The sequence below is a fragment of the Aegilops tauschii genome, chromosome 1 (genome assembly GCF_002575655.3).
Source record: "Aegilops tauschii subsp. strangulata cultivar AL8/78 chromosome 1, Aet v6.0, whole genome shotgun sequence".
Taxonomy (NCBI): domain Eukaryota; kingdom Viridiplantae; phylum Streptophyta; class Magnoliopsida; order Poales; family Poaceae; genus Aegilops; species Aegilops tauschii.
The window spans coordinates 483,552,609-483,579,982 of NC_053035.3; the positions used below are offsets into that span (position 1 = coordinate 483,552,609).

Sequence of the window (27,374 nt, forward strand, 5' to 3'; positions counted from 1 at the left end):
TCCGTTCCCTCTCAACCCCCTGTTTCATCTCATCTCTCATCTCTCTCTCTCTCTCTCTGCTGCGCCGCCTCCGCCGACGGTGGTCCAGCACAAAAACAGGGTAGTTATAGATGGCCTCTGCAAGTATCACCCGACGAGGAAACATCTAGAAACACCGATCAAACCATTCGACAGAACAGAGACATGTAAAACTAACTCACCTCTGCTAGAGGAGACATCTTGATAGGAAAAAGGCCCAGAATCATCGACCACGCCACGGTGGTACATCAGCCTACGTAGACTAATGCCCACACGATGGCCTGTCCAATTGATACAGCAGCAACAAGAGCAGGGTAGAAGCAGAGAGAACTGCGGACAGGCAACATCAGGAGCTAGTATTGAGAGTAGAGGAGATACAGGTTTGGGATTCAGTTACAATCTGCCCAAACGACAGCAGCCTAGCTCTCTCGCCACGGAACTACTTAACCTGACAACCCACCACGCCAACAGCTGTTACAACTTACAACAACAGGCATTGTGTGTGTGCGTGTTTTTTTTAGAAATGGAGGAGGACCCCCGGCCTCTGCATCTAGACGATGCATGCGGTCACTTTATTAATTATTCACACAAGACCTTATAAAGTCATATAACAGTAAGACTAAAGTCACCGTCTAGGCAACATCTGTCGCTACTCCTATTCAGTTGATGAAAGGATGCTAATAGTCTGGGTCTAATACCAAACAGACCTCGCAGCCAAATCTAAATATCTAAGACCTGAGGTCTCAACCAGGACGCCTGCCGGGTATGAGGTCGACGCAGTCACCTATCACCAATCCATCTTCAGAGCTGTACTGTTGCATCTATCGTGCCAGGTCTCTCTGCCATCGACGCCAGACAGCGTCGTCCTCCTGCGCGAGTCCATCCTCGCACATCGAACGCCGAATCTGTACTGCGCCATGCCGTCGAGATCCATCGCCATGAATGTGTAGGATGAAGCATCGCTCCACCAAAGAAGCCGTCCGCTGGTCCCGCGAGAACGAGTGCACCTCCAAGAATGCCGCCCCCAAGGGGGTAACGACACATGATTGCCGCCAACATCCGATCAGCTGATTTAGGGTTTCCCCCGGAGGTATTGAGTGGAGTTGGGAGCTTCACCTCGATGATGCCTTCATGAAGGAAACGATGATAAGGACATCGTCATCACCGGCTCCGGTGCATCGACCGAAGACCAGGTTTTCACCCGGATCCGTCCCAAGTAGTCCACCCGATAACCTGTGCTTTGTCTCGACCACCTTCAAAGCCCCAGATCTAGCCGCCTAGATCCGGCGACCAACCGCAACAGTAGTGCCACCGTAGGAGCCTTGGCGCACCGGCCACTGCCTGAGTGTGCCACCACTGGAGCCTAGGAGGAGGGCTCCCACCCCGCTCGCCAAGCCGCGAGAGCCGCCGAGATGGATCCCGCGTGCTCGTCACCGTCTCTGATCCGAACCAATCCGTAGATCAGATCGCCGTCACAGATCCGCCTTGGACAGGGACTGCACCACTCCATGCCGCCGCGGAAAGCCCTAGCTTCACCGGCCGCCACACTCCAGGGCCGCCGCCCCGGGATCCAGAAAGAACATTGCCGCTGCCACCGGCCATGTTCCACCGCCGCCGACCGGCCAAGCCGCCAGCCACTGCGACCTCGGCCTCCATGACCATGCGAGCACAGCCAGCCGGCCGACCAACTCCAACGAAGAAGAAGGCCACCACCAACAAGCCTAGGGCCGGCGCCCCAGACATCCTCGTGTTGCGGATCAAGTCCAGGAGCAGTGCACCGCTGACGGCGATTGAGATCGGTAGCACAACGAAATAGCCCATCAAGGCCAGATCCACCGTTGCTGGTGCCGTCCTCCACCGCCGCCGCCGCACGCACCACTTCCATGTCGCCGCCGATCTAGCCGGAAAGGAGCGCCGCCTCCCAACCAGATCGTGATCCGAGGAGAAAACTGCCGCCGCCGCCACGCCACAAGGGCTTTGCCCTGTGACGCCCGGGGCGACGGCGGTGGAGGGGAGCGGAGGTCGGGCGAGGCTGTAGGAGGAGGGCGGGGGCTCCCCGGTGCGTGTGTGTGTATAGATGTGATGATGAGATCAACGTTGACCCCGTGTACAACGTGCGCAGTTTCCCCCTTCTTAGGCTTGTAGAGTTTGTGGATGTCCCTTCCAAGCCAAGCGATGAGAGCAATGGTCAAGAGAGGGTGCCAAGACAAAATGAGCGGGAAGCCACGCCAAAATAGGATGGGGTATCTTGTGTAGAAGTAGTCGTTGAGGAACGCTAGCTCCAACTTAGCAATTCTGAATGCTCTGTCAGCTTGGTGGTCGATCTGTTTGTGCAGGCAAATCTGCTCAGCGTGGTGGTCTATTTGTGCAGGCAAATCAACGCTGAATGCTCTCAACACGTGGTGGTCTATTGGTGCAGACAAATCTTCGTCCTTCTTGCCAATAATTTCATACATTAATCTTCGTCCTCATGGTAAGTCGTCAAATCTGCAATGGAATAGCCGGTATAGTGCAAAGGACAGGCAGAGGTCTTTGGTCCATGATGGATGGACGTTCCCTGCATCAGTGTCTGAATGCTGGTTCCTGGGCAGTTGCCAAGTCTTATCAAGAGTGATGGAGAGTCCCTCTGACTTCACTTTCGGATAAAATTCATACCCAGGCGCCTGCAGTTGAACCTTCTGCTTCTGATCTACAGACCAAGTACTCGTATTCTACTCCCTCAGTAAAGAAATATCAGAGCATTTAGATTACTAAAGTGGTGATCTGAATGCTCTTATATTTGTTTACAGAGGGAGTACCATTGTGGTCGGATCCCATCGTTACAAGTACCAACATCTGTACCCATATATGCTGTCAGAATGGGTGACTGAACTTGATGTGACGACAGTATTAGAGTGATCTTTTTTATTTTATTTTTGAGCAAAAGATTTTTACCAGATTGTTGACATCATTTTTTTTTCTTCTTCTCTGAGCGGAACAATGTGGGAAGGTAAAATTTTCCTGCTGCAGTAAAGTCAGCAAGTGCCCTGCAATGCAGAGAGTAAGATATATTTATTTTTTATTAATCTTTTCTAGAGAAAGCAACAAAATTATGATTTTGTAGTCATGATTTTAGTGTGCGTGCTTAAGCAAAATGAAGCCGAAGACCACACTCCTTGCTTTCAATGCATACGACACCAATTACATCTTTTATCAAGAAACACCAAGCGCATCGAATCTTAATGTCTTAAAAATACCATGTGGCTATCTTTTCTATACACATGAATTTTTTTCGTGCAATATGTTTACATGTGTGGCGAGAAAAAGAAGCCTTGAGGGGCCACACCAATTCAGGAGCAATCTACAAGTAGATATACAGTAGATTCCAAGCTTTCCAACAATACAATATTGCTTCAAAGTGAGAAAAGGCACCAGGTCAGGAGGGCTAAAGAAACATGAATGTTTGTTCCTGATACATAGACAGCACATGGGTAGAAATTACATTCACATTTTAATACCAGCCAACTATCACATTTCAACTAATTCTCGCGCTTCTTTTGCAACATCTGAGAGGAGACACAGAGGCCTGGCAGTCTTCTTCACTCCGCAATCAGTCCCTGCAAAGAGCATGCAGCTTTCAAGGCTAGACATGATCTTTGAAGCCTTTTGCAATGAGTCCACGCATTCCTTGAGCTGTGCGGTGTCCTGGCCACGCTTCAGCATTAATATGGCAATCTGGCCGCAAAGCTTCACAATTCTTAGACAATCAGCTGTGGCCTCACAGTTCTCTTGTACTATGTCCGTAAGCTTCCACGCAAATTCACCTTCTCCGAGGGCAATCTCTCGAGCTACATCATCGAAGTCACCTGCATTGATCAGTTTGTCACACATCACCCAAGTAAGCGATAACAATGCTTCTTGGAATTCCCTTTTAGCATTTTTCTCCTCATTTGACTGTTCAGGTGAGTTGATTTGGCTTCTGCGTTTGGGCACCGGTCGATTTTCTTCATGGTCTCCTGGTCCAGAAATTGTCTGGTTTTCTTCATCATCTTCTGGTCTAGAAATTGCCTGGTTTTCTTCACGTTTTTTGGTTTTAAAAATTGTCGTTATTCTGTTGCCCTTTTTTGCAAGCTTCTGCAATAACCTATCCCATGAAGAATTTTTTCTTCCGTTTCTAGGGAGGTCTCGCCTACTGTCCAGTACTTCCATGAGGACCTACAACAATAATGTAACTCTTAAAAACACAAATCACTCCCCAGATGGTACAAAACTATTGTCGTGGGCTCGTTGCTAATTCAGATATAAGTAGATGAAAGGATCTGTAAGCTAACCTTTGGCAGCAAAGCTTCCTTAACACAATCCTTGTCCAATGTACAGTGAGTGCACAAATTCTCCAAGATCTCCAATGCTACTGTACTGTATGTGATGCTGTACGTCATGTGGTTCGTAACATCATGTAATTCTCTTTCATTGAGTAGATAAATCTTCTTATCATTACGTATTTCATTGACATGATAAATAATGTCTTTCGTAACATCAAGTATGGCAATGAGACGACCAACAATGTTCTTCTGTTCCATTCCATCATGAGGAACATAGAAATTTCTTTCGTCTCGGAAAGTAATGCCAGTGATTTCCCAGCCGTAACTCTAAGCTTTTCTGTTTCCCCTTCTTTTTCCCCTTTATCACCATGAAGGAATATCTGTAACTGCATCTTGATTAGATTTTCTTTTGTTTCCGTGCTGAGGTTGGCCGACGAATTAAAAGCCAGTTCTGTGAGGATTTCTATGGCTCTAGTCTGTAGTTCTTTGTCAGCATTGTTTCGCTCATCAAGAAAACTCGTCAGGTTGCTCAGTGCCTGGTTGCTGGAAGAGATACAATTGACCACATAGCGCTTGCCATTCCAATCCGGAGCACGGATAAGCCTGTGCACCACTTTAAGCGATCCATTCGCTACACTGGCCCATGCACTTGCATTGATATCTTGGATTAGTGTCTCGGAGTACAGGGGTGCCATGATCTTAGTGATGAGATCTGGGGCGTTGTATATGTCAATGCAGTTGTGCTGATCGAAGGCGAGCCTCTCGAGAATTGCCAGGCCTTGCAGAATGAGCTCATTCCAACCATCTCCTTTGCTGCTATGGGATGAGTTATCCACTCCATCTTGCTGAATGTCAGCACCTTGGTTTCTAATTTTTTTTTGCTCTGTATTTCTCTATGCCTTTGACAACAGAAATCAATCTTCCCTTAGCGCCGCCAGTACCCTTTCCTGACATTCTAAAAGTTGAGTGATGGTCAGGTCCTTGTTGGTTGTTCCAATACGGAAGGCTGATATCGAGCAGTGAGGATATGCACTGCGTTGCTCCAGGGAACTGGGTCAAATGAATATCACCAGCAAGGTATGCGACAATCCGTGCGACCACCTCCCTGAGTTCTCTGTCGCTGCTTCTCCACCCAAGTGTATCGATCAGCTTCTGAATCTTTGGTCTAGAGGGGAGTAGCAGGGACCTTACATCTGCCTCCAGCTTAATAAAGTTGTCCAACATCCTTGCTCCTGAGAGATAGTCTTTCTGTGATTCCGAGTCAACCAAATCAACAGCATAGTTGATCAAATTCCTGCCATCGATGGATGTAGGGTCTCGCCAGCATTTGGCTCGGGTATCATAGAGGTAATCTACAATTGTTACGCTGCCCCACTTTTCTGGCAACTGGCATTCTTCACGGAACGAAACGACAACCCACAATGCCGAGACATCGATCAACCACCAAATGAAGAAGAGCAGACCTTGGCAAATAGCCAACCAGTAGAAGATGCTCAGTGCTGGCACCAGGTTCGCTTTGCTGTCATCGCCTGCGGTGTCGCCATAATCATGCTGCCGTAGGCGCCACAGTGAGAGCACAATGCAGGCGACGGGCCCAAACACATAAAGGATCCATGCAATTAGAACCACAGCCAGGGCCGGCATGGATAGTAGTTGGACGATGACAAGGAAAACTTGTACCCATAGAAATGTAAAAATACTGTGGCCCTTGGGCTTGGTAATTCCACCGTTCACCAAGGGATCAGGAAACAGTTTTTTTATAAAACCACCTACAGGATTTGCAAAAACTTTCCTCGCAAGTTTTCTCATTAGCTTCCGAAATATAGGAAACATGTTGTCCCCTGAGTCGTTGAAGATCCTGTGTGTGGCATTGCAAATGCATAGTCAGTGCCCGGTCGGTAATATAAATTGGAGTGAGTTAATGTTTATTTTCCGAAACCGGAAAACAGGGTGACCTGTTAATTTACAGAAAAGAAAGAGTTAAAACCTACATGATGGACACACTACCTAGCACAAGGCCAAGACCCAAGGCACCATCTGCCTGCTACCAAAGCATGACAAGCAAGCACAAACTGGTTGAATGGTTAGGAGAATGGTGATACCCAAACCTATGAGGTTAAACTTCAAGTTTGGTGTCTCATTAACACAGATTATTGTTGAAAGTCCGTCAATAGTGATGTGTTCTATGGTAACTACGTTAATTTTGAAGTTCAAAAACTTAGACCTTCAATAGACTTTGTGTGTGTGGGCAGGTGGGTTGATGTGGGTGTGTTCTTTATGGCAGCTCCGATTGAGACAGAAGCAACCTAAATACTTCACAGTGCAGCTGCGCCCGATGGACGCGGCGAGCGCACGCGCTAGATGACAAAACTAGTTTGCTGTCTGTAATAAACGCGTTATCCACTGGGTAGTGTAAAGCACATGCATGTGCCAACGTCATCTATTTATTCTGTTTCAAATTTTCAAAAAGCTACAACTTTTTAACCGAGTGTCAGAACGCAGAACCGTTTTCACTGCAGGGTTCCTCGCGACGAGCTCTTCAAAACTAGATCCCATATGAATATGTTTTGATGATTTTTTTTCGAAAGCAACTTTGATGCTAGATGAAGCAACATAGTGTTAAACATGAGCAACTCTGTTGCTAGATGAATTGCACCGTGTGTATGACTAACTTCGTCTAGTAGCCACCTAGTTAGTTGTGTGCAACAGTGTAATAGGGGGGGTCACCATGATTTCTAAGTTGCATACATTGGAAAATAAGTTGTGGATTGTTTAGTTGCCTATCATACTATGAAAATTTCTTACCGTAGAGTGGAAACTCTAACATGGCTTATAAGTTGTCTACCGCAGAAACCAGGTTGCCCTTTCACTACGAAGTTGCCTACGAGTGATCCTCAATTTCTTACAATACTATGAAAATTGTCCATCAAGGGACCTAAGTTGCCTACAATATCGAAAAGTTTTTGTGGGATTTAAGTCATCTATCATGATTTCAAATTTTGAACTATGTGGGGATGGGTGGTATGAGATCTGCGTGTTTTCCTTTTCTACGGGAGTCTGCCCACCAACGCTATTAAGCACACGGATGTTGGCTAGCCAGGTCCTGACGAGCTCTTCAAAACTATACCCACATGAATATGTTTTGATGGTTTTTCTTTCTTTCAGAAAGCAACTTGGACGCTAGATGAGACAACTTTAGTGCTAAACAGAAGCAACTCCACTCCAATTTAAAGTAACTAAGTACCAACAATGAGCAACTAACTAGTAATAGAGAATAACCTTGAACAGAGGTAGACAACATCATACCAACTTTATAAGCAACTTTCTTTCTACGAGAGACAACTTTAGTGCAAAAAATAGGCAACTTCACTACACTTTCTCCTAATTAATTTTCTCTAACATTCTCCTAACTTCCTCACAGGTACTTCTAAGTTGCATATTCTCCTAGCTTCCTCACTGGTACTTCTAAGTTGCATATTGTTGATTCTAAACTGCCTATAATACTATGAAGTCATCTACCATTGATACTCTTGTATCTGCTATTGCTAACTACGATAGGCAACTTGGTGCTCAATTTTAGCAACTTTTAGAGTGTTTGCATGCAACTTAGAAAAACAATGGTAAACCACTTCACAATATTATAGGCAACTATTTTTGCAAAGTTAGGCAACCGAGAAGCAATGATAGACAACTAATTACCAATAGTAGGAAACTAGGCATCAATTGGTAGGCAATTTACAATATTTATAGGCAACTGCACATCAATTGTAGGCAACTAACTATCAAACAATAGGCAAATGAGCAACCATGCATGATAGGCAAGTTGGGATAATGTTAGTAAAATTCACAGGTACACATAGTATAGTGAAGTTGTTTTGTATGTTGCACTAAAGGGGCGTTATGTTTTGTCCGATTTTTCTTGTTTTTACGCCAACAAACCTAATAGGAAGTCCTACTAGGCCAAAGAGAAGAAGTTGCTTCTCTATACCACGATAGTTGCCTCCTTCACACCCAAAGTTGCCCTAAAAAAGTATCCGGTTGCCCACAGTCAACCATACAATTAGCTCAAATAAAGTATCCAGTTGCCCACAATCAACAAATAGTTTGTCTAAAACCATGTATCCAGTTGCCCAATCCTCACGAACAGAAATATTTTATCAAGATCATTTTTTGATAAATATCTAAATGTTTTAGATACCTGTAATTAAGTTTGGGTCATAGAGGGGGAGTCAAGATTTTCCCCTCCTCGGGTGAGATCCCTTGGTGCGACCGTAGAGGGGAGCAGGTGGAACATACCTATATATGTTGTCTCTACTAGTTATTTTTGTAGTTCTTTTTTTTTGCACAAGGGTTGCATGATGTTACTGCAAGGAGCTTATGGGGCAGCAACCCCTCTTTTAATGCATGACACTAGTTGCTTCAAATTTTGTAAGAGTTGTCTGAAATCATAGCAAAGTTGTTGCATGTTTTTTTACTTTTGCATAGGGGATGCATGCTATTTTTTACTGCAAGGAACTCATATGGGGCAGCAGACCGTTTTTACATACTTGATAGTAGTTGGACTCATTGGATGGCTAAAAGTGTCTAGAGAGGTCGATTCCGATATTTGGGGCGTTTTGGTGATCCACGTTGGAGTTGTCTTTATGTTAGGCGATTTAGAGGTGAAACTAGTCAATTGATAGTCATGGTAACCGACTTAAAAGGATCCTCCGTTGATAGGTAGTCATACTAGGAAAAAGGAGTTGCTTTTCTATAACACTAAAGTTGCCTCTGTAGCACACAAAGTTGCTCGGAAAAAAAAGTTCTTTGAAACCTACTCATGTAGGGTCTAGTTTTGAAGAACTCGTCGCGGGAAACCCACCGGTGAAAACGGATTTGAATTTTGACATTCTAATCAAAAGTTACAAGTTTTTAAAGTTTTTGATCCCCTAATAAATGCAGGTGGAAGCTGGTGCGGGAGGTTTTTCCTTTTCTAGACTGTCCTGACGCGGCGTGCGGTAAAACTTTGCTTTTGAGGAGGGCGCTCGCTGGCCCGAACGGGCGCTCGTGCGCCAGGTAGCCAGGTCCCAGAAGCAATCATGGTTGCCTGAAGCCTGCAGCTCGGTGGAGCAAGAACGGAAAGACAGGACGCCGATCAGGGGCTCCAGAGTCCAGAGAGACACTTCCAAGGAGAATTGCAATGGCGTGGTAGCAAATCCTAATCCCCCAACGAGGTTAACAGGCGCCACGGCGTCCTATGGATGCCTCTGGCCACGGAGGAATTAATCCTAATCCTAAACTCTCCAACGCTGTGCTTCCTCCACCTACCAAAACAAACAGACCGGCCCGCGCCGCGACCCACGAGCTCTGAGTCTCTGACCCACCCCCGCTCAGCAGCCCGGCGAGGCCGTCGCGTGACTCGTGCACCGCCCACGGCAAACACCACAGCCAGCCGCTGGCCAAATGCCCCCGGCCACTGTGCGGCCGCCCAGATCTACCTGCGGGATCCCAAGATCGGCGGCGCCAAGGCATCATGGATTCATGGACGCACCTCGCCGCCCACCGGGCTACCTTCTCCGTTGAGTGAGGAAGGCCACCGCCGCTGACCCGCGTCCAAACCAGGGGACACCGCCAACTGTACCTCTCGTCACTGCGCCGCGTCTGCCGACCCCAGAACCTCCGGGAGCGGGAACGAGCCCCCGAGCCTAGAAAAAGATTGGACAGAACAAAGAGGCCCCTAAAGCAGTACTGACCTGGCTGCCTGTACCATGCTGATGCTTGTGAGGCACCAAAAATCCTTCTTCCCCAGCGAGGTGACGAAGCCGCCCAGGAGAACTACCGTTGACCATGTGAGCGCCAAGTAGCCTAACCCCGTTACCGCCATCAAAACGTACGCCTGAAGGAGCGCGTAACTGTTGAGCGACATCTCCTCCGGCCGCTTTCGCGCTTGGTGGTCCGGTTGCCCGCGTCCGGTCACCACCTTTTCCTCTGTAGCTATGGCATGCTTGATCAGCTTACCGACTAATGCCCCTACGACTGCTCCCGCGGCCACCTCCATTTTTGGGCGAGGTGGCGAGTTCAGCAAGCTAGCTTCTGAGGATGAAGACTGAGGAGTGGATGACCAGAGAGGATGCGTGAATAGCTAAAGCCAAATGATTGAGGGGATAGGAAGAGGTAAATAACGCGCTGGTGGTGCGAAAGGGGTAAATGCACTAGTGGTGGAGAGGGAACATCCTGGACAGCAAAAAAGTGGCATATACACAAGAATAGGGGTCTACAACACAGCATCACTAAGGCTGGTCATAGTGGGGAGTAACTTATACTGGAAAAACGCCCGTGCGTTGCAACGGGGCCATATTAACTTTAAGAGTTCAATATCAATTATTTTAATATTACATTTAATATTCTCATACATATCAAGTGACATTGGCGACCTTTTTTACCATCAAATTCTCACACACTCTCTCTCCCTCCCTCTTCCTCACTCTCTCCCCCTCTCCCTCTCTCTCTCTCTCTCTCTAACACACGCACATATCCATCTTATTGGATACGGGACCATAATCCATCTATTTCACACGCACACGCGCTAGTGCATAACAATATGGATTATGTGTATTATATTCCTCACTCATGTAAATCGGCCAGCCACAGCTCCATGACAAACAATGCATCTAAATTCTCAGTGTTATTTTTATGTAACATTGGCGAGAGGTAAACGACGGTGATTGTTTCCTTTGTTTGGAGATTGATTACTATCCGTGAGTTAAGCTGGGTACTAAAGAAGAATCTGATTGTGATACGTGAATTGATTGTTGCCTTGTACGTTTGGTTTTGGTATTTGAAGATTGATTACCATCCGTTAGTTGGGTTACCAAAGAAGAAATCAATCACCATACGTAGAAAAAGGAACTACATTGCACATGCTTACACCTCATCTACTCGTGAGAATATATAGAATTGGAGCAAACAAAATAAGTGCAGACGAGAGATAAAACATCAATGAGGATCCCTAATGTCTTGACTAATATGTTGTCCTCCAGCTTGAGAAGCACCTACAAGGAAGGGCTAACATACAGAATCACGAGCCACTCCAATTTACGACTCACACAACTTCATCTTCAACTTGTGAATGCTGCGTGAACCTCAACGTACCATGTGGTACTGTTGGAGGCCCTGATGATCTGGTGCACCTGTGACTCACCAACATTCCATCATGCGCAACTGTGACGCCCGGATAATTAAGCTACAGTGATCCCTCGCTAAGAATGCCACGTCACCTCGGTTACTGTGGATAAACTCGTGTCAGTTCGAAACCCAGTTCAAATTTCAAATTTAAAACAAAGGCAAACAAATAAAAGTTTTCAAATATTAAAATCAAATTGTTCTAGTAGTAGCAAATAATGCATAAGTAGTAATGGTGGAGAAACCAACATCTTTAAAAGTGTTTGAATGTTCTAAAATAAATAAAACAGTAGCAAAAGAATTAATTGAATGCCTTTTATAGTTATTAAAATGTTAAACTATTTTAATTGGAGGTTTAAACTTTTTGTAGTAGAGGTATAATTAGTGGTACTAATTTAGGTACAAACTTTATGATTTATAAAACTAAAATAAAATAAAATAGAAAAGGGTAATAATAAATAAAAGGTAAAAAAACAAAACAAACAGAAAAAGAAAAGAAACCCCCCTCGGCCCAACTGGGCCTTGGCCCAGCCAGGCCGGCCCACGCCACTGGCCTACTTAGGCCTCCCCCACTCCCCCCTAACCCTAACCGGTCCACTCCTCCCCCCACGACCTCCTCTGCCCACGACCTCCTCTGTCCCCAATCTGGATCGGGGAAAACGGCGCTCCGACCCCATCGCCTCGGCGTGCATCGCCGCCCCGCCATCGCCAGCACCCGCCTCCTCAACCCTCCTCCTCGACCGGCCTCCTGGCGCCTCTGCTTCCTCCCGACACAAGCCATTGCCATGGCTGCCGCGGCTCCCCGTCCTCGACCTCTTCTCCAACCAAGCCCAGACGCCAACGCGGTTCGATGTCGCCACCACTTCCCCCCGTCGTCGATCTGCCTCGCCGGACCTCCTCGAGCCCACTGCCTTTGCCCTACGGCCCCGCGGTGAGGCCCCCGGCCTCTCCCTCTCTCCCCGTCCCCGTCGTCGCGGTCGCCGCTCTCCGCACACGCACGCGCTCCCGCTCACCTACCGCGTTGGTCGCCTGCGCCCAGCGCCGCTGCCGGCTGCGCGCCCCTGCTCGACGCTCGCGTCGCCTGACCTACGCCCGCCTCTGCCCGCAACTCCCAGTGCCTCCCTTGCCGCTGCCCACCTCCGCAGCCGGTCCGCGCGCCCTGGCTACGCGCGACCGCCGCTCCCCGCCTCTGCTGCAGCCGCCGGCACCCGCCTTGGCTCCCTTCCCTGTCGTGGCCTCGTCTCCGGCCGCAGCCGCCTCCACCGCCCCCTCGCGCGACCCCCCCGTCGTCCTCTGCTGCAGGCCGCCGCTGTGCTGGCCTCGCCGGTGCCGTTCCCGGCCGGCCTCGTCGCGGCCCCGGTCGTCGCCCGACGCCGGTGCCCATCTGCACCGCTCGGTCCACGCCTGGTCGGTGTTGGAAATATGCCCTAGAGGCAATAATAATAGGTTATTATTATATTTCCTTCTTCATGATAATCGTTTATTATCCATGCTAGAATTGTATTGATAGGAAACTCAGATACATGTGTGGATACATAGACAACACCATGTCCCTAGTAAGCCTCTAGTTGACTAGCTCGTTGATCAATAGATGGTTACGGTTTCCTGACCATGGACATTTGATGTCGTTGATAACGGGATCACATCATTAGGAGAATGATGTGATGGACAAGACCCAATCCTAAGCCTAGCACAAGATCGTGTAGTTCATTTGCTCAGAGCTTTTCTAATGTCAAGTATCATTTCCTTAGACCATGAGATTGTGCAACTCCCGGATACCGTAGGAATGCTTTGGGTGTACCAAACGTCACAACGTAACTGGGTGGCTATAAAGGTGCACTACAGGTATCTCCGAAAGTGTCTGTTGGGTTGGCACGAATCGAGACTGGGATTTGTCACTCCGTGTAAACGGAGAGGTATCTCTGGGCCCACTCGGTAGGACATCATCATAATGTGCACAATGTGACCAAGGAGTTGATCACGGGATGATGTGAGTTACGGAACGAGTAAAGAGACTTGCCGGTAACGAGATTGAACAAGGTATAGGGATACCGACGATCGAATCTCGGGCAAGTAACATATCGATAGACAAAGGGAATTGCATACGGGATTGATTGAATCCCCGACATCGTGGTTCATCCGATGAGATCATCGTGGAACATGTGGGAGTCAACATGGGTATCCAGATCCCGCTGTTGGTTATTGACCGGAGAACGTCTCGGTCATGTCTGCATGGTTCCCGAACCCGTAGGGTCTACACACTTAAGGTTCGGTGACGCTAGGGTTATAGGGAAAAGATATACGTGGTTACCGAATGTTGTTCGGAGTCCCGGATGAGATCCCGGACGTCACGAGGAGTTCCGGAATGGTCCGGAGGTAAAGATTTATATATGGGAAGTCCTGTTTTGGTCACCGGAAAGTTTCGGGTGATATCGGTAATGTACCGGGACCACCGGGAGGGTCCCGGGGGTCCACCAAGTGGGGCCACCAGCCCCAGAAGGCTGCGTGGGCCAAGTGTGGGAGGGGACCAGCCCCAGGTGGGCTGGTGCGCCCCCCCACCAAGGCCCAAGCGCATGGGAGAGTGGGAGGGGGCAAACCCTAGGTCCAGATGGGCCTTGAGGCCCACCCTAGTGGCGCCCCCCCCTCTCCTCCCCTTGGCCGCCCCCTTGGATGGGATCTAGGGCTGGCCGCCTCCTCTTGGGGTGGGAACCCTAGAGGGGGCGCAGCCCCCTTTCCCCCTATATATAGTTGAGGTTTGGGCTGCCCAAGAGACATGAGAACGTCTCTCTTTCGGCGCAGCCCTACCCCTCTCCCTCCTCCTCCTCTCCCGTGGTGCTTGGCGAAGCCCTGCGGGATTGCCACGCTCCTCCACCACCACCACGCCGTCGTGCTGCTACTGGACGGAGTCTTCCCCAACCTCTCCCTCTCTCCTTGCTGGATCAAGGCGTGGGAGACGTCACCGGGCTGCACGTGTGTTGAACGCGGAGGCGCCGTGGTTCGGCGCTTAGATCGGAATCAACCGTGATCTGAATCGCTACGAGTACGACTCCCTCATCCGCGTTCTTGCAACGCTTCCGCATCGCGATCTACAAGGGTATGTAGATCCACTCCCCTTCCCCTCGTTGCTAGATTACTCCATAGATTGATCTTGGTGATGCGTAGAAAATTTTGAATTTCTGCTACGTTCCCCAACAGTCGGGCGCCGCTAGCGCCCAGCGCCCGCAGCCCGTAACCGCAAGCACCAGTGCCCATTTGGCCTGATAGGCCACTGCCATTCGGGGCCCACGCCGCTGAAACGTTTTAAAAAAAGAAAAGAGATAAAAAAATTAATAATAAAAACAAACATATTAATTAATTAATTAACTAAAGAATTAATTAACTTAACTAATCCTGATTAGATTAACCTAATCACTAATTAAACTAATTAACCTGTTTAATTAATCTTAGTCAATGACATCCGGACCCACACGTCAGTTTGACCCAGTCAACACCTCCGTTGACTGCTGACGTCATGATGACGTCAGCAAACACTGTTCTGGATAATATTGAATTAAAATAATTATATAAATCCTAAAAATGATTTAAATCTTTTAAAATTAATATAAAATAAACTGTAGCTCAGATGAAAATACTTTCTACATGAAAGTTGCTCAGAACGACGAGACGAATCCGGATACGCAGCCCGTTCGTCCGCCACACATCCCTAGCATAGCAAACTCGCAACTTTTCCCCTCCGATTCATCTGTCCGAAAACGCGAAACACCGGGGATATTTTCCCGGATGTTTCCCCCCTTCGCCAGTAGCACCTATCCCTACGTTAGGTCACCCCTAGCACAACGTATCGCCGCTTCTTGCTTTGTCTTACATTTGATTGCTTTGTTATTTATTGTGTTCCCCCTCCGTTACTTCTTTCCGGTAGACCTCGAGACTGCCGGTGACCCCAGTTCGACTACGGAGTTGACGACCCTTCCTTGCCAAAGCAACTAGGCAAGCCCCCCCCCCTTGATCACCAGATATCGCCTATTCCTTTGTTGGAAATATGCCCTAGAGGCAATAATAAATGGTTACTATTGTATTTCTTTATTCATGGTAATTGTCTATTGTTCATGCTATAATTGTATTGTCCGGAAATCATAATACATGTGTGAATACATAGACTACAACGTGTCCCTAGTAAGCCTCTAGTTGACTAGCTCGTTGATCAACAGATAGTCATGGTTTCCTGACTATGGACATTGGATGTCGTTGATAACGGGATCACATCATTAGGAGAATGATGTGATGGACAAGACCCAATCCTAAGCATAGCATAAAAGATCGTGTAGTTTCGTTTGCTAGAGCTTTTCCAATGTCAAGTATCTTTTCCTTAGACCATGAGATCGTGCAACTCCCGGATACCGTAGGAGTGCTTTGGGTGTGCCAAACGTCACAACGTAACTGGGTGACTATAAAGGTGCACTACGGGTATCTCCGAAAGTGTCTGTTGGGTTGGCACGGATCGAGACTGGGATTTGTCACTCCGTGTGACGGAGAGGTATCTCTGGGCCCACTCGGTAATGCATCATCATAATGAGCTCAATGTGACTAAGGCGTTAATCACGGGATCATGCATTGCGGTACGAGTAAAGAGACTTGCCGGTAACGAGATTGAACAAGGTATTGGGATACCGACGATCAAATCTCGGGCAAGTAACATACCGATTGACAAAGGGAATTGTATACGGGATTGATTGAATCCTCGACATCGTGGTTCATCTGATGAGATCATCATGGAACATGTGGGAGCCAACATGGATATCCAGATCCCGCTGTTGGTTATTGACCGGAGAGGCGTCTCGGTCATGTCTGCATGTCTCCCGAACCCGTAGGGTCTACACACTTAAGGTTCGGTGACGCTAGGGTTGTAGAGATATGTGTATGCGGAAACCCGAAAGTTGTTCGGAGTCCCGGATGCGATCCCGGACGTCACGAGGAGTTCCGGAATGGTCCGGAGGTGAAGAATTATATATAGGAAGTCAAGTTTCGGCCACCGGGAAAGTTTCGGGGGTTACCGGTATTGTACCGGGACCACCGGAAGGGTCCCGGGGGTCCACCGGGTGGGGCCACCTATCCCGGAGGGCCCCGTGGGCTGAAGTGGGAAGGGAACCAGCCCCTAGTGGGCTGGGCGCCCCCCCATGGGCCTCCCCCCATGCGCCTAGGGTTGGAAACCCTAGGGTGCGGGGCTTCCCACTTGCCTTGGGGGGCAAGGCACCCCCTTGGCCGCCGCCCCCCACCCTAGATGGGTTTGGCCGGCGCCCCCCCTCCCAGGGGGCCTATATAAAGGGGGGGAGGGAGGGCTGCACAATCACAGCCTTGGGCGCCTCCCTCCTCCCCTGCTACACCTCTCTCTCGTAGAAGCTCGGCGAAGCCCTGCCGGCATCCCGCTACATCCACCACCACGCCGTCGTGCTGCTGGATCTCCATCAACCTCTCCTTCCCCCTTGCTGGATCAAGAGGGAGGAGACGTCGCTGCACCGTACGTGTGTTGAACGCGGAGGTGCCGTCCGTTCGGCACTCAGTCATCGGTGATTTGGATCACGGCGAGTACGACTCCGTCATCCACGTTCATTGGAACGCTTCCGCTCGCGATCTACAAGGGTATGTAGATGCACTCCTTTCCCCTCGTTGCTAGTATACTCCATAGATGCATCTTGGTGAGCGTAGGAAAATTTTAAAAATTATGCTACGATTCCCAACATCCTTCTCTATACTGCTTGCATTAGAGTAGTGTAGCATGTTACTGCTTTCGGTTAATCCTATACTGATGCATAGCCTGTCATTGTTGCTACAGTTGTTACCCTTACCTGCTATCCTACTGCTTAGTATGGGATGCTAGTGTTCCATCAGTGGCCCTACACTCTTGTCCGTCTGCCATGCTATACTACTGGGCCGTGATCACTTCGGGAGGTGATCACGGGTATATACTATATACTTTATATACATGACACATGTGGTGACTAAAGTCGGGTCGGCTCGTTGAGTACCCGCAAGTGATTCTGATCAGGGGGCTGAAAGGACAGGTGGCTCCATCCCGGTAGAGGTGGGCCTGGGTTCCTGACGGCCCCCGACTGTTACTTTATGGCGGAGCGACAGGGCAGGTTGAGACCACCTAGGCAAGAGGTGGGCCTGGCCCTGGTCGGCGTTCGCGGATACTTAACACGCTTAACGAGATCTTGGTATTTGATCTGAGTCTGGCCATTTGGTCTATACGCACTAACCATCTACGTGGGAGTAGTTATGGGTATCCCGGCGTCGTGGTATCAGCCGAAGCCTTCGTGACGTCAGCGACTGAGTGGCGCGCGCCGCATTGGACCGTAAGCTCGCGCTTGTATTAAGGGGGCTAGGTCTGCTTCCGGCCGCGTACGCAACGTGCAGGTGTGCAATGGGCGATGGGCCCAGACCCCTGCGCGCATAGGGTTTAGACCGGCGTGCTGACCTCTCTGTTGTGCCTAGGTAGGGCTGCGACGTGTTGATCTTACGAGGCCGGGCATGACCCAGAAAAGTGTGTCCGGCCAAATGGGATCGAGCGTGTTGGGTTATGTGGTGCACCCCTGCAGGGAAGTTTATCTATTCGAATAGCCGTGTCCCTCAGTAAAAGGACGACCTGGAGTTGTACCTTGACCTTATGACAACTAGAACCGGATACTGAATAAAATACACCCTTCCAAGTGCCAGATACAACCCGGTGATCGCTCTCTAACAGGGCAACGAGGAGGGGATCGCCGGGTAGGATTATGCTATGCGATGCTTCTTGGAGGACTTCAATCTACCCTCTTCTATATGCTGCAAGATGGAGATGGCCAGAAGCGTAGTCTTCGACAGGATTAGCTATCCCCCTCTTATTCTGACATTCTGCAGTTCAGTCCACCGATATGGCCCTTTACACATATACCCATGCATATGTAGTGTAGATCCTTGCTTGCGAGTACTTTGGATGAGTACTCACGGTTGCTTTTCTCCCTCTTTTCCCCTTTCTATACCTGATTGTCGCAACCAGATGCTGGAGTCCAGGAGCTAGAGATCCCGAGGATGATTCTACATGGAGTTCGGCTTCGAGGAGTAGTTAGGAGGTCCCAGGCAGGAGGCCTTGCCTTTTCGATCGTTGCTACTTTTGTGCTAGCCTTCTTAAGGCAAACTTGTTTAACTTATGTCTGTACTCAGATATTGTTGCTTCCGCTGACTCGTCTATGATCGAGCACTTGTATTCGAGCCCTCGATCCCCCTGGCTTGTATTATGATGCTTGTATGACTTATTTATATTTTAGAGTTGTGTTGTGATATCTTCCCGTGAGTCCCTGATCTTGATCGTACACATTTGCGTGCATGATTAGTGTACGGTCAAATCGGGGACGTCACAGCAACGCCTCCTGGAACGCCTTTGGCATCGCATGACAGAAGGTAGGAACGCGTTAAGAGCAACTGAGGCAAAACAACAAACAAGTGGCACCCCTCTTGTAAATATGTAACATTAATATCTTTTGTTAATTAAATGCAGTAGAAGCCTCTCTTGTCGTTTCCTCCTAAAAAACAAAAGAATGGCGCAATTGAATGGTGGTATCACACAATCCAACTCTTCACGTCAGCGAACTCCTTAATCTGCCTGACCCTATTCTTATTTAAAAGGTTGTGCAACCAGGACCGGTTACTCCTACAATTTTGCTGTCGAGACACGATTTATGTGATGCAGTAGAGCACATGAAAGAGATGACGCCGCTGACGAGATCTTGGAGATTATATGTAACATAATCAAGCGGTGCTAGGTCAACTTTAGTGCCAATCAGCATAGCCTATTTAGCCGATATATTACTGTTAAATACCGTAGCATTGCAGAGCTTATTGCATCCTTGTACACACGATCAATATCTAGTTAGCTACGGACAAGAAAACATATGTATCCAGACCAGCGGGAACAAAGACAAAAGCCATGTTAAACTTGTCACCATGCACGTGCATACCAGCTCCTAGGCATGCACAAAGAAAAAATTGAAGCGCACTGATGAAGTAACTCAGAAACTATGTTCCAGTCTCAAATACAAATAAAGCTGACGGCCAAAGATGAACTGGTTAAGCATTCCCAAAAATCACATGTTCAGAACTCCTCAGAACATAACTCCAACTATCAATCTCATAAATTTGAAGTTAATATCTCTCAATCGTAAAAATAACATGCATCGGGTTGTCAATTGATTTTCGGATGCATCCATGCAAGTTAATATCTTGCCAAAAGCAGGCGTTTCATAATGTTAGCAAATAAAGTTTTCAAAACACTGTATATACAACCACAAAATCATAAGAGAATGAGCGTATACAATCTACAAGGTAATGTAGCAATTTAGAGGTTGGGTACTTACTTCAGTAATAAAACAGGTTCAAGGTAGTAACAAGGATTCTTCTAATGCATTAATAAACAAATGTTCTGCACTGAAGACAAGATAAACAATTCCCAAAGTGCATCAGAGCATCACAGAACATTACTGGCAAGATAAATGCACGACGATACACCCGACTCATTTAATTAATAGAATTAAATTATCAGTAAATTAGTCACCAAACTGCTCGGATGAACCGGAACAGAGCCAACATATATCATCCTAGACAAACGCAGTATCAACCATTTACCTTGGTACTTTAGGGACCGACAGGAGGATGCATGTAGAAGCGCTTCTTGCCTGCGAATCCACAGTCAGATAGAGAAATTGGAACCCATTCCCATCACCAACTGATAAAGAAAGCACGTAAGAAAATTGATATCGGGCCAACTTGGATCTTCGGTGATTGTCCCCCGGTATGGAGAATTTAGGAGGGTGGGTGCAGGGAGTGGCCTTGTGGATGATGGATGGAGGCGCGGAGGGATGTGGTCGCCGGAAGGTCGAAAGCGGAGAGGGTCGGGCACGTTAGGTGGAGCCGGTGGTGCGCGACAACCGGAGGCGGCCCAATCGTGGGCGGCCCAATCGTGGGCGGCGAACCGACGATAGCCTCGGCCCATCTCTCGACGCGGCGAAGATAGAGAGGGCGGCGCTGCTAGTGCTCGAGGCCGCCGCTCGGCACCATCTACATCGAGGGGAAAGAGAGGCGAGAAAGCGATAGGGTGATGCGGGGCTAGGGATTGCGGAGGAGGGTGGGGGTGTGCGATTTGAATGGATGGTTCTGCCCACCGTTTTCTTGTACGTGGCGGTGGAGATGGCGGCGTCCAGCCATGCAGGCGAGGCATGGGTCGAGACGGGCACACGGCGAGGCGCGGTAGCAGAGGCGGGGGCGATTTTTTTCTACTGAGATGCAGGGTGTGGGAGTGATCGTTCATGTTCTCTTTTCCTTTTTAACGGGAGATGGATGCGATTTTTTCACGAGGGGAGAGATGCGACCACGTACAGATTCCATAATAAATTAATTAGGTCCATAACGGGATTTGTTTACAATGCGTTAATATTTACGTGTTAGTTTTCTTAATAAAGAAATGCACTGATGTAGGGATCGATTGATTCGGGTAAGGAAAGATAGATTCATGATCTTTTGTATGTTAGGAAATTACTGGTTTGCAAGGAAAGAGTGGAGAGAAAAAAACCAATGCGACCACGTACAGATTCCATAATAAATTAATTAGGTCCATAACGGGATTTGTTTACAATGCGTTAAGATTTACGTGTTAGTTTTCTTAATAAAGAAATGCACTGATGTAGGGAGCGATTGATTCAGGTAAGGAAAGATAGATTCGTGATCTTTTGTATGTTAGGAAATTATTGGTTTGCAAGGAAAGAGTGGAGAGAAAAAGAACTAGTACGAGGGAGTGGTGGGAGGTGTGACGAAGAAAAACCGGACGAAATTGGGAGGTGGGAGGGGGCGAGTAAAAACCAACGAAAAAAAACCAACGAAATTGGGAGGTGGGAGGGAGGACGAAAAAAAACCAGGGGAGGTGGTACGAAAATAAACCCGGAACGGAGACTACCAACTGAGACATTAGGAGTAGAGACTAATAACATGCATATGTTTTTCTTTTTACATTAGTAACATGCATATGTTACTACCTCTATATAGTGGGGAGTAACATATATGTGGTGTCATGCAACACTTCATTTATTAGGTTGTAGACTCATCTTGTCTTGGTATGTGTGATGTTACAGTAACTAGCTATTTTACCACATGCCCGATTTCCTCATTACTTACTCGCCACATCATCTGTTTTGCCTAGAGATGTGTGATATTACCACCTATATTACTCCCACTGTGGGTAGTCTACCACCAAACTACTTATAGGCAGAATCACATTAATGTTGGACAGGACATTGGCACTCACCACCGGTAATCTGACCATTTACCAGTGACGGGCACAAAGTCATGCCCATCACCGAAAATGGTTTTCTGAAATCTTCTAGTAGGATGTTAATTGGTGAAAGGATTGGAGTTGGTTTAATATATTTCTTGAAATAGCTCTATTCTTTTTTGCTAAGACCAGCATAAAAATAGGCCATCGACATCAGTAAAGCTAAAGCAACAATAGTATTTATCTCATTCGTGGGCGCTGCTACTCTCCATAGGGCAACTATAATTTTCCAATGCAAGGTAAAAGAGCACCCAACCAAATTCCGAAAAACAAATAAAAATAAACATAGTTCCAATAAAGAAAACCTCCAATTTGAGTTTCGCTCGCGGACTTTGACCTCATTCCTTTTTCTTCTTATTTGGCTTCTTGAAATGGAAGTTACCAGTCACGGGTAGAATATGTGCACGCCACTGGAATTTCGGCTAGAATAGCCATCAGCCAAAAGTACCAGTGGCAAGTAGAAATATGTGCACACCATTGGTATCTCGAGACAAAATAGTCATGGGCCAAAAGTACCAGTGGCGGGTAAAAATTTCTGCCCGCCAGTGATGGGTGTGACTTTGTGCTCGCCACTGGTAAGTTTGGGTCTGACTTAACTGTCGGTCGAAAATACCACTGGCGATCTCTTTTGGTTGGCCCCCGCCATTTTTTGTTTTTTTTTGTAATGTTATGATTATAGTTTTTCAAGTTTGGATGTATGGCCCAATTTTTTTGTGCATTAAAGGTACATCACAGGAAGTTCCATATAAAAGTTTGGTACCTTTTAGGGTTAATTTAATATTTTAGGGCATTAAATGAATTTTCATGTTCTTAATGGAGGTAAATTGTTTTTGAATTTTATAAAAAGTGTAAATTAAGTCTGAAAAATGTGAAACTTGCCATGGTATCATGAACCTTTGAATGTTGCGGTAAAACTTCGACAGAGTTACACGAAATTGTTATGGATCTCACTTTCAAACTGGATCGTCTCCGAATTCAAAATAAAAATAAAAATAAAAAGATCACAAAAATCAGAAAAGTTCACGGAATTCAAAGAAAGTTCATAAAATTCAAAAAAGCAGAAGAAAAGTTCATCAATTTTGAAGAAAACATCGCAAATTTGAAAAAATGTTCATTATTTTTTCAAAAGTTCATCGATTTTGAAAAAAAGACATCAATTTTAAAAAAAGTTCATTGATTTTGGAAAAAAGTTCGTCAAATTTGAAAAAATGGTACCAAAAATTTGAGAAAAGATCATCAATTTTGAAAAAATGTTAACGAATTTGAAAAGAAGGATAAAACAAAAAAGATAAAGATAAAAAACCATTAGAAAATACATGAAATAAAGAGAGAAAATACATGAAAGCTTCTAGACACTACATCAAATCTGCTAGGTCATTCCCCCAAAAAAGGGATGAAGCGTACGTTTTCTTAGGTTGTGCGGGGCGAAGAAGGATTTTTTTTTTAAATGGGATGAGCCCAAATGGAGGACCTTAGAAACTGCCTGAAGCGCCGAATAGGAAACACCTCATTTTCTTCTTGTGCGTGTGTTGTGTGTTTACACATGTGCCACCCTCTGTGGTTCCACATGTTCCCTGGTAATCTAGCGTTTTATTTTTTCCCTCATTTCTTCCTCCGATGGTTTGCCAAAAGTTCTCGAGTTCTGCACGCGCGCGGTGGTGGTTTTTGGTCCTGCCCTGCGGCGGCCATTCGCCTTCTTCACATCAATCTCTGCTTGAAAAAAAAAATACTCCAAACACTTCGGTAAAGAGGCTGCAAATTGGACTGGTGCAACGATGTTGTCACTCTTTCACCCGCGCGAACATTACCAATAATGATTTTTGAAAGCACCTTGAGTTGCCCATCCAAGAAGATGGAAGCCTTGTTCGATGAATGTACTTGGGCCGGGGATGATCCCCTAGAAGTGTAGGCCGCCGACTCACTATATCTTCATCATGGTGTCGATGAAAGATTTTACCTTCACAAAGAATCAGACCAACACAAAAAGCTTGACACAGTAACATAAACTCATCATATCCGAATAATCAGATATGTGAGGGCAGAATAATCTCATGGCACCACCAAAAGAACGAGAGGAATTTTTTTCTCACAAAACTATGATGATCACTAGACATCACGAAGAACATAGATGTCTTGAAGATCCAAGGCCCCCCATCTCAGCGCCAAGATGGCAGCCGGAGGCGAGGGGACCAAAATTTCTCAGATAGATGGTGGCGACGACAACGGCAATGACAGTCCGGCAAACTTTGGTCGTTATTTTCTGATGCCCTAAGCATGCAGCACTTACTCGAAGTCCACTGAGGCGGTCCATCAGAATAGAATCAAAATATGTTTTGTTATCATAACAAAATAAAAGAGGAAACCTATATTTGACGCCCATCGGCGTCAAATAGTCAAGGCTATGTCTGAGCAGAGGCACAATGGGCGGGCCAACTCTAGCCAGCTCACTTGAGCAATTGTTTCTCTTCAAATATATATAAATGTTTTCTCTCAAAAAATGTAGATAAAATTGTCCATCATGTATTAAAAAATGTTTGCCACATATTAAAAATACTCATGTATATAAAAAAATTTGTTTCATATAAAATTGTCCATCATGTATTAAAAAACGTTTGCCACATATTAAAAATACTCATGTATATAAAAAATATCGTTTCATATATATTCATCATGTTTCTAAAAAATGTTCATTGCATATTTTAACTTTTTAACCATGTTTTCAAAGGGCGTTCGCAATGTATTATTATTTTTATCTAACTTCCATTTCTAACAAAAGATCACATACACAGAAGACTATTTTTTCAACACTCACATACACAAGATGCCTACTCTGTGAGCTATTGCTACTACGCTCCATTGAAACATAGCCTACAACATCAGCGCTCGCTCGATCGGCGCCTAGCTGCATGGAAAAGTAAGCAGGCGGAGGTTTCATGGGCCGGCCCAAAGTGGCTCTGCTGCTGCAGCTCCCCTGTCGTGCTTGTCTAAAGAAAATGGTCCCCTGACGTGCGTCATGCAAATACCTCGCGTGTTCCCGATACAAATGGTAGAAAATTTTCTCCACCTTCAGCACTAATTAACCTAGCATTAACCGCACCCACTAGCGTGAATCTCGCGCATAGAAACCAAGCGACCGATCAGGCTTTAATTTGGAAGTCGAAGGAAGCAGAGTGTGGCGTGGCATTCACTCCCTCCTTTTCGGTTTACGCTTCCGCTTCGTTGACCCCCGGTTTCGCGGTTGCTTCCCTCTAAGGCGTAGCGCTTATCTTAAAATTTTAGTTTTTTCATTTTATAAGGGTCAATTTGGTTGTTTTTCATCACATGTTCAGATTCCAAGGTGCATGAAATCATTGCATGCAAGTATTAAGAGAAAATTGACCAACACATGTACTTTATGCATGCAGGTATTGCAATTAATACATTGGTAAACATAATTCTTTAAGAAAAACAAAAGCATTAATTGGGTGTTTTTGCAAGGGTCTGTCTAGGGCACATCTAGATGTGACATAGTTATGTCACATCTAAGTTGATGTCCACTCTGTTTGTGGTCTATTTTTTTGTCCTAGTTTTTTTGTTTCTTGTTGCTACATTATATACTTGTGGGAGCTTAGATGTGACATACTTAAAAAACATTTAGATGTGAGTTAGACAAACTGTTTTTACAAACTACAAAAAGTATTTCATCACTCATCATCTCTCTTGATTGGTGACATTTTTAAATTGAGCCCTATAAACCATAAAGGAGGGAGTATCACGCGGCTGGACTACTACAAGATCCTAGGCGTGGGCAAGGCGGCCACCGCCGGCGACATCCGGAAGGCCTACCACAAGCGCGCGCTCAAGTGGCACCCGGACAAGAACCCCGACCACCACAAGAATGAGGCAGAGAGGAGGTTCAAGCAACTGTGCGAGGCCTACGAGGTACGTATTGATCCGCATGGAGTAGAGTAGATCGACATGTCTGCATTGTCGCCCTGACGATTTCTTCTTCTTCTTCTTTGTGCATGTGTCTCTGTCTTACTACATGGGATGCGTAGGCTCTCAAGGACCCGCTGAAGCGCGCGGTGTATGACAGGCTCTCCGCCGAGGAGGGGCTCAAGGCGAAGGCGCCACCGACGCCGGCTGCCGCTGGCAGTGCTGGCGCGAGGGTGCCGCGCGCTGCAGGCCAGGGACGCGCGTCTAAGGCCACGGGCGGTGCCGACACCGGTGGAGCGAAACGAGCAGGTGGTGCAGGCATGGGTGCGCGCTCCGGCGGTGCCCGCAGCGGTGGGGAGAAGCGAGCGAGCGGTGCAAGCCCCGGAGCCGCGAAGCCGAGCCGCACTAGCGATGGTGGCTCTAGAGATGTACCGGGCGCGGGCTGGGGAGGCCCGACGTGGACGCGAGGTGCTGGTGCCGGCGGCGCGAAGAGCTCGAGCGGTGCGCGCTCCGGGTGCACCGGAGACTCCCACTTTGGGGGCAAAGGAGGCACGACATTCTTCCATCCTACCGGTGCCACCTGGGCGACGGTAAGGCAAAACTTTCGCGACCATTAGTAAAGCATTCTATATTTGGCTATCTGGGCATTGACATTGACATTGGGCATTCTCCACAGAGCACCGGCGATCTGGAAGAAAACGAGGAATGTGGTGCGTCCATGAATCGGGATTACTGCTATGGGAGCGGGCACATCAACGAAGACTACTACGATTGGTTTGATGATGATGACGATGGGGCTGAATATGAAAGTGACTACTTCATTTTGTCTGAATATGACCCCTTCGATTTGTATTAGAAAGATGAACTAGGCTTATGGTCCGGGGAGTGACGCTTAGGCTTATCTGCTCTCGCTGATCGGTTGGAAATCTTTCAAAAAACATCATCAAAATCAACTGTGCTGATCGGTTTGTTGTACATTACCAAGGTAAGCAATAAGGCTAGTCAGGCTGATCATAGTGGAGAGTAACTTAGACTAGTAACATGCATATGTTACTAGTCTATGTTACTCTCTCTATAGTGCATAGTATCATAGATTAGTATCATAGGCGGTCTCATTAGTATCATAAGCATGTTTGCGAGTTCCAAATGCATGATACTACTTATGTTACCCTCACTATGGCCAGCCTCATAGTGGGAGTAACTTAGCTAGTAACATAGCGCACTCCAAGAAATATTTGCTTATGTGACATGTAGTTAATGAGAAATGGTAACATAATATGTTACTGTAACATAGCGCTTCCCAAGGCAAGATGAGCGTACAAGCTAATTAATGAAGTCCTACATGACACTACTACTATGTTACTTTGCACTATGAAGGTAGTAACTTAGACTAGTGTCATATGCATGACACTAGTATAAGTTACTCCCCAATATGACCAGCCTAAGCAAGTACAATAGAGCTGAGTCAGCCGGCTATAAGGAATAAACTAGTATATTTCTGCCTAGTTGGAGGAAAGAGAAGAGGAGAGAGAAGGTAAGCGGGCTCTTCATGAAGAGCCAGCTCTAGCACGTGCTCCTAGGCAATTTGTGGGAATGAAAGATGACCCATGTAATAAAAAAGT

The 27,374-nt window shown here is 46.9% G+C and overlaps 1 protein-coding gene and 1 long non-coding RNA gene across 2 annotated transcripts; one reads left to right on the forward strand and one right to left on the reverse strand.

Moving 5' to 3' along the window:
* Positions 1 to 3,205: 3,205 nt before the first annotated feature.
* On the reverse strand, positions 3,206 to 10,449 carry LOC109779370 (uncharacterized). The gene is made up of 3 exons (XM_040391464.2): positions 10,052 to 10,449; positions 4,329 to 6,177; positions 3,206 to 4,212 (listed from the first exon to the last, which is right to left on the reverse strand). Exons 1-2 carry the CDS (start codon positions 10,354 to 10,356, stop codon positions 5,187 to 5,189), a joined length of 1,296 nt encoding a protein of 431 aa, XP_040247398.2. The 5' UTR covers positions 10,357 to 10,449; the 3' UTR covers positions 3,206 to 4,212; positions 4,329 to 5,186.
* A 15,137-nt stretch (positions 10,450 to 25,586) lies between these two features.
* LOC120972851 (uncharacterized) lies at positions 25,587 to 26,727 on the forward strand. Its single transcript, XR_012182921.1, has 2 exons — positions 25,587 to 26,342; positions 26,429 to 26,727. It is a non-coding gene; the product is annotated as an uncharacterized lncRNA (long non-coding RNA).
* Positions 26,728 to 27,374: the final 647 nt, after the last annotated feature.

Coding starts and splice junctions, on each gene's coding strand:
- LOC109779370 (XM_040391464.2), bottom strand. CDS start 10,356: ATGGAGGTGGCCGCGGGAGCAGTCGTAGGGGCATTAGTCGGTAAGCTG. Junction 6,178..10,051: donor AGCATGGTACAGGCAGCCAG/GTCAGTACTGCT, acceptor TGCCACACACAG/GATCTTCAACGACTCAGGGG.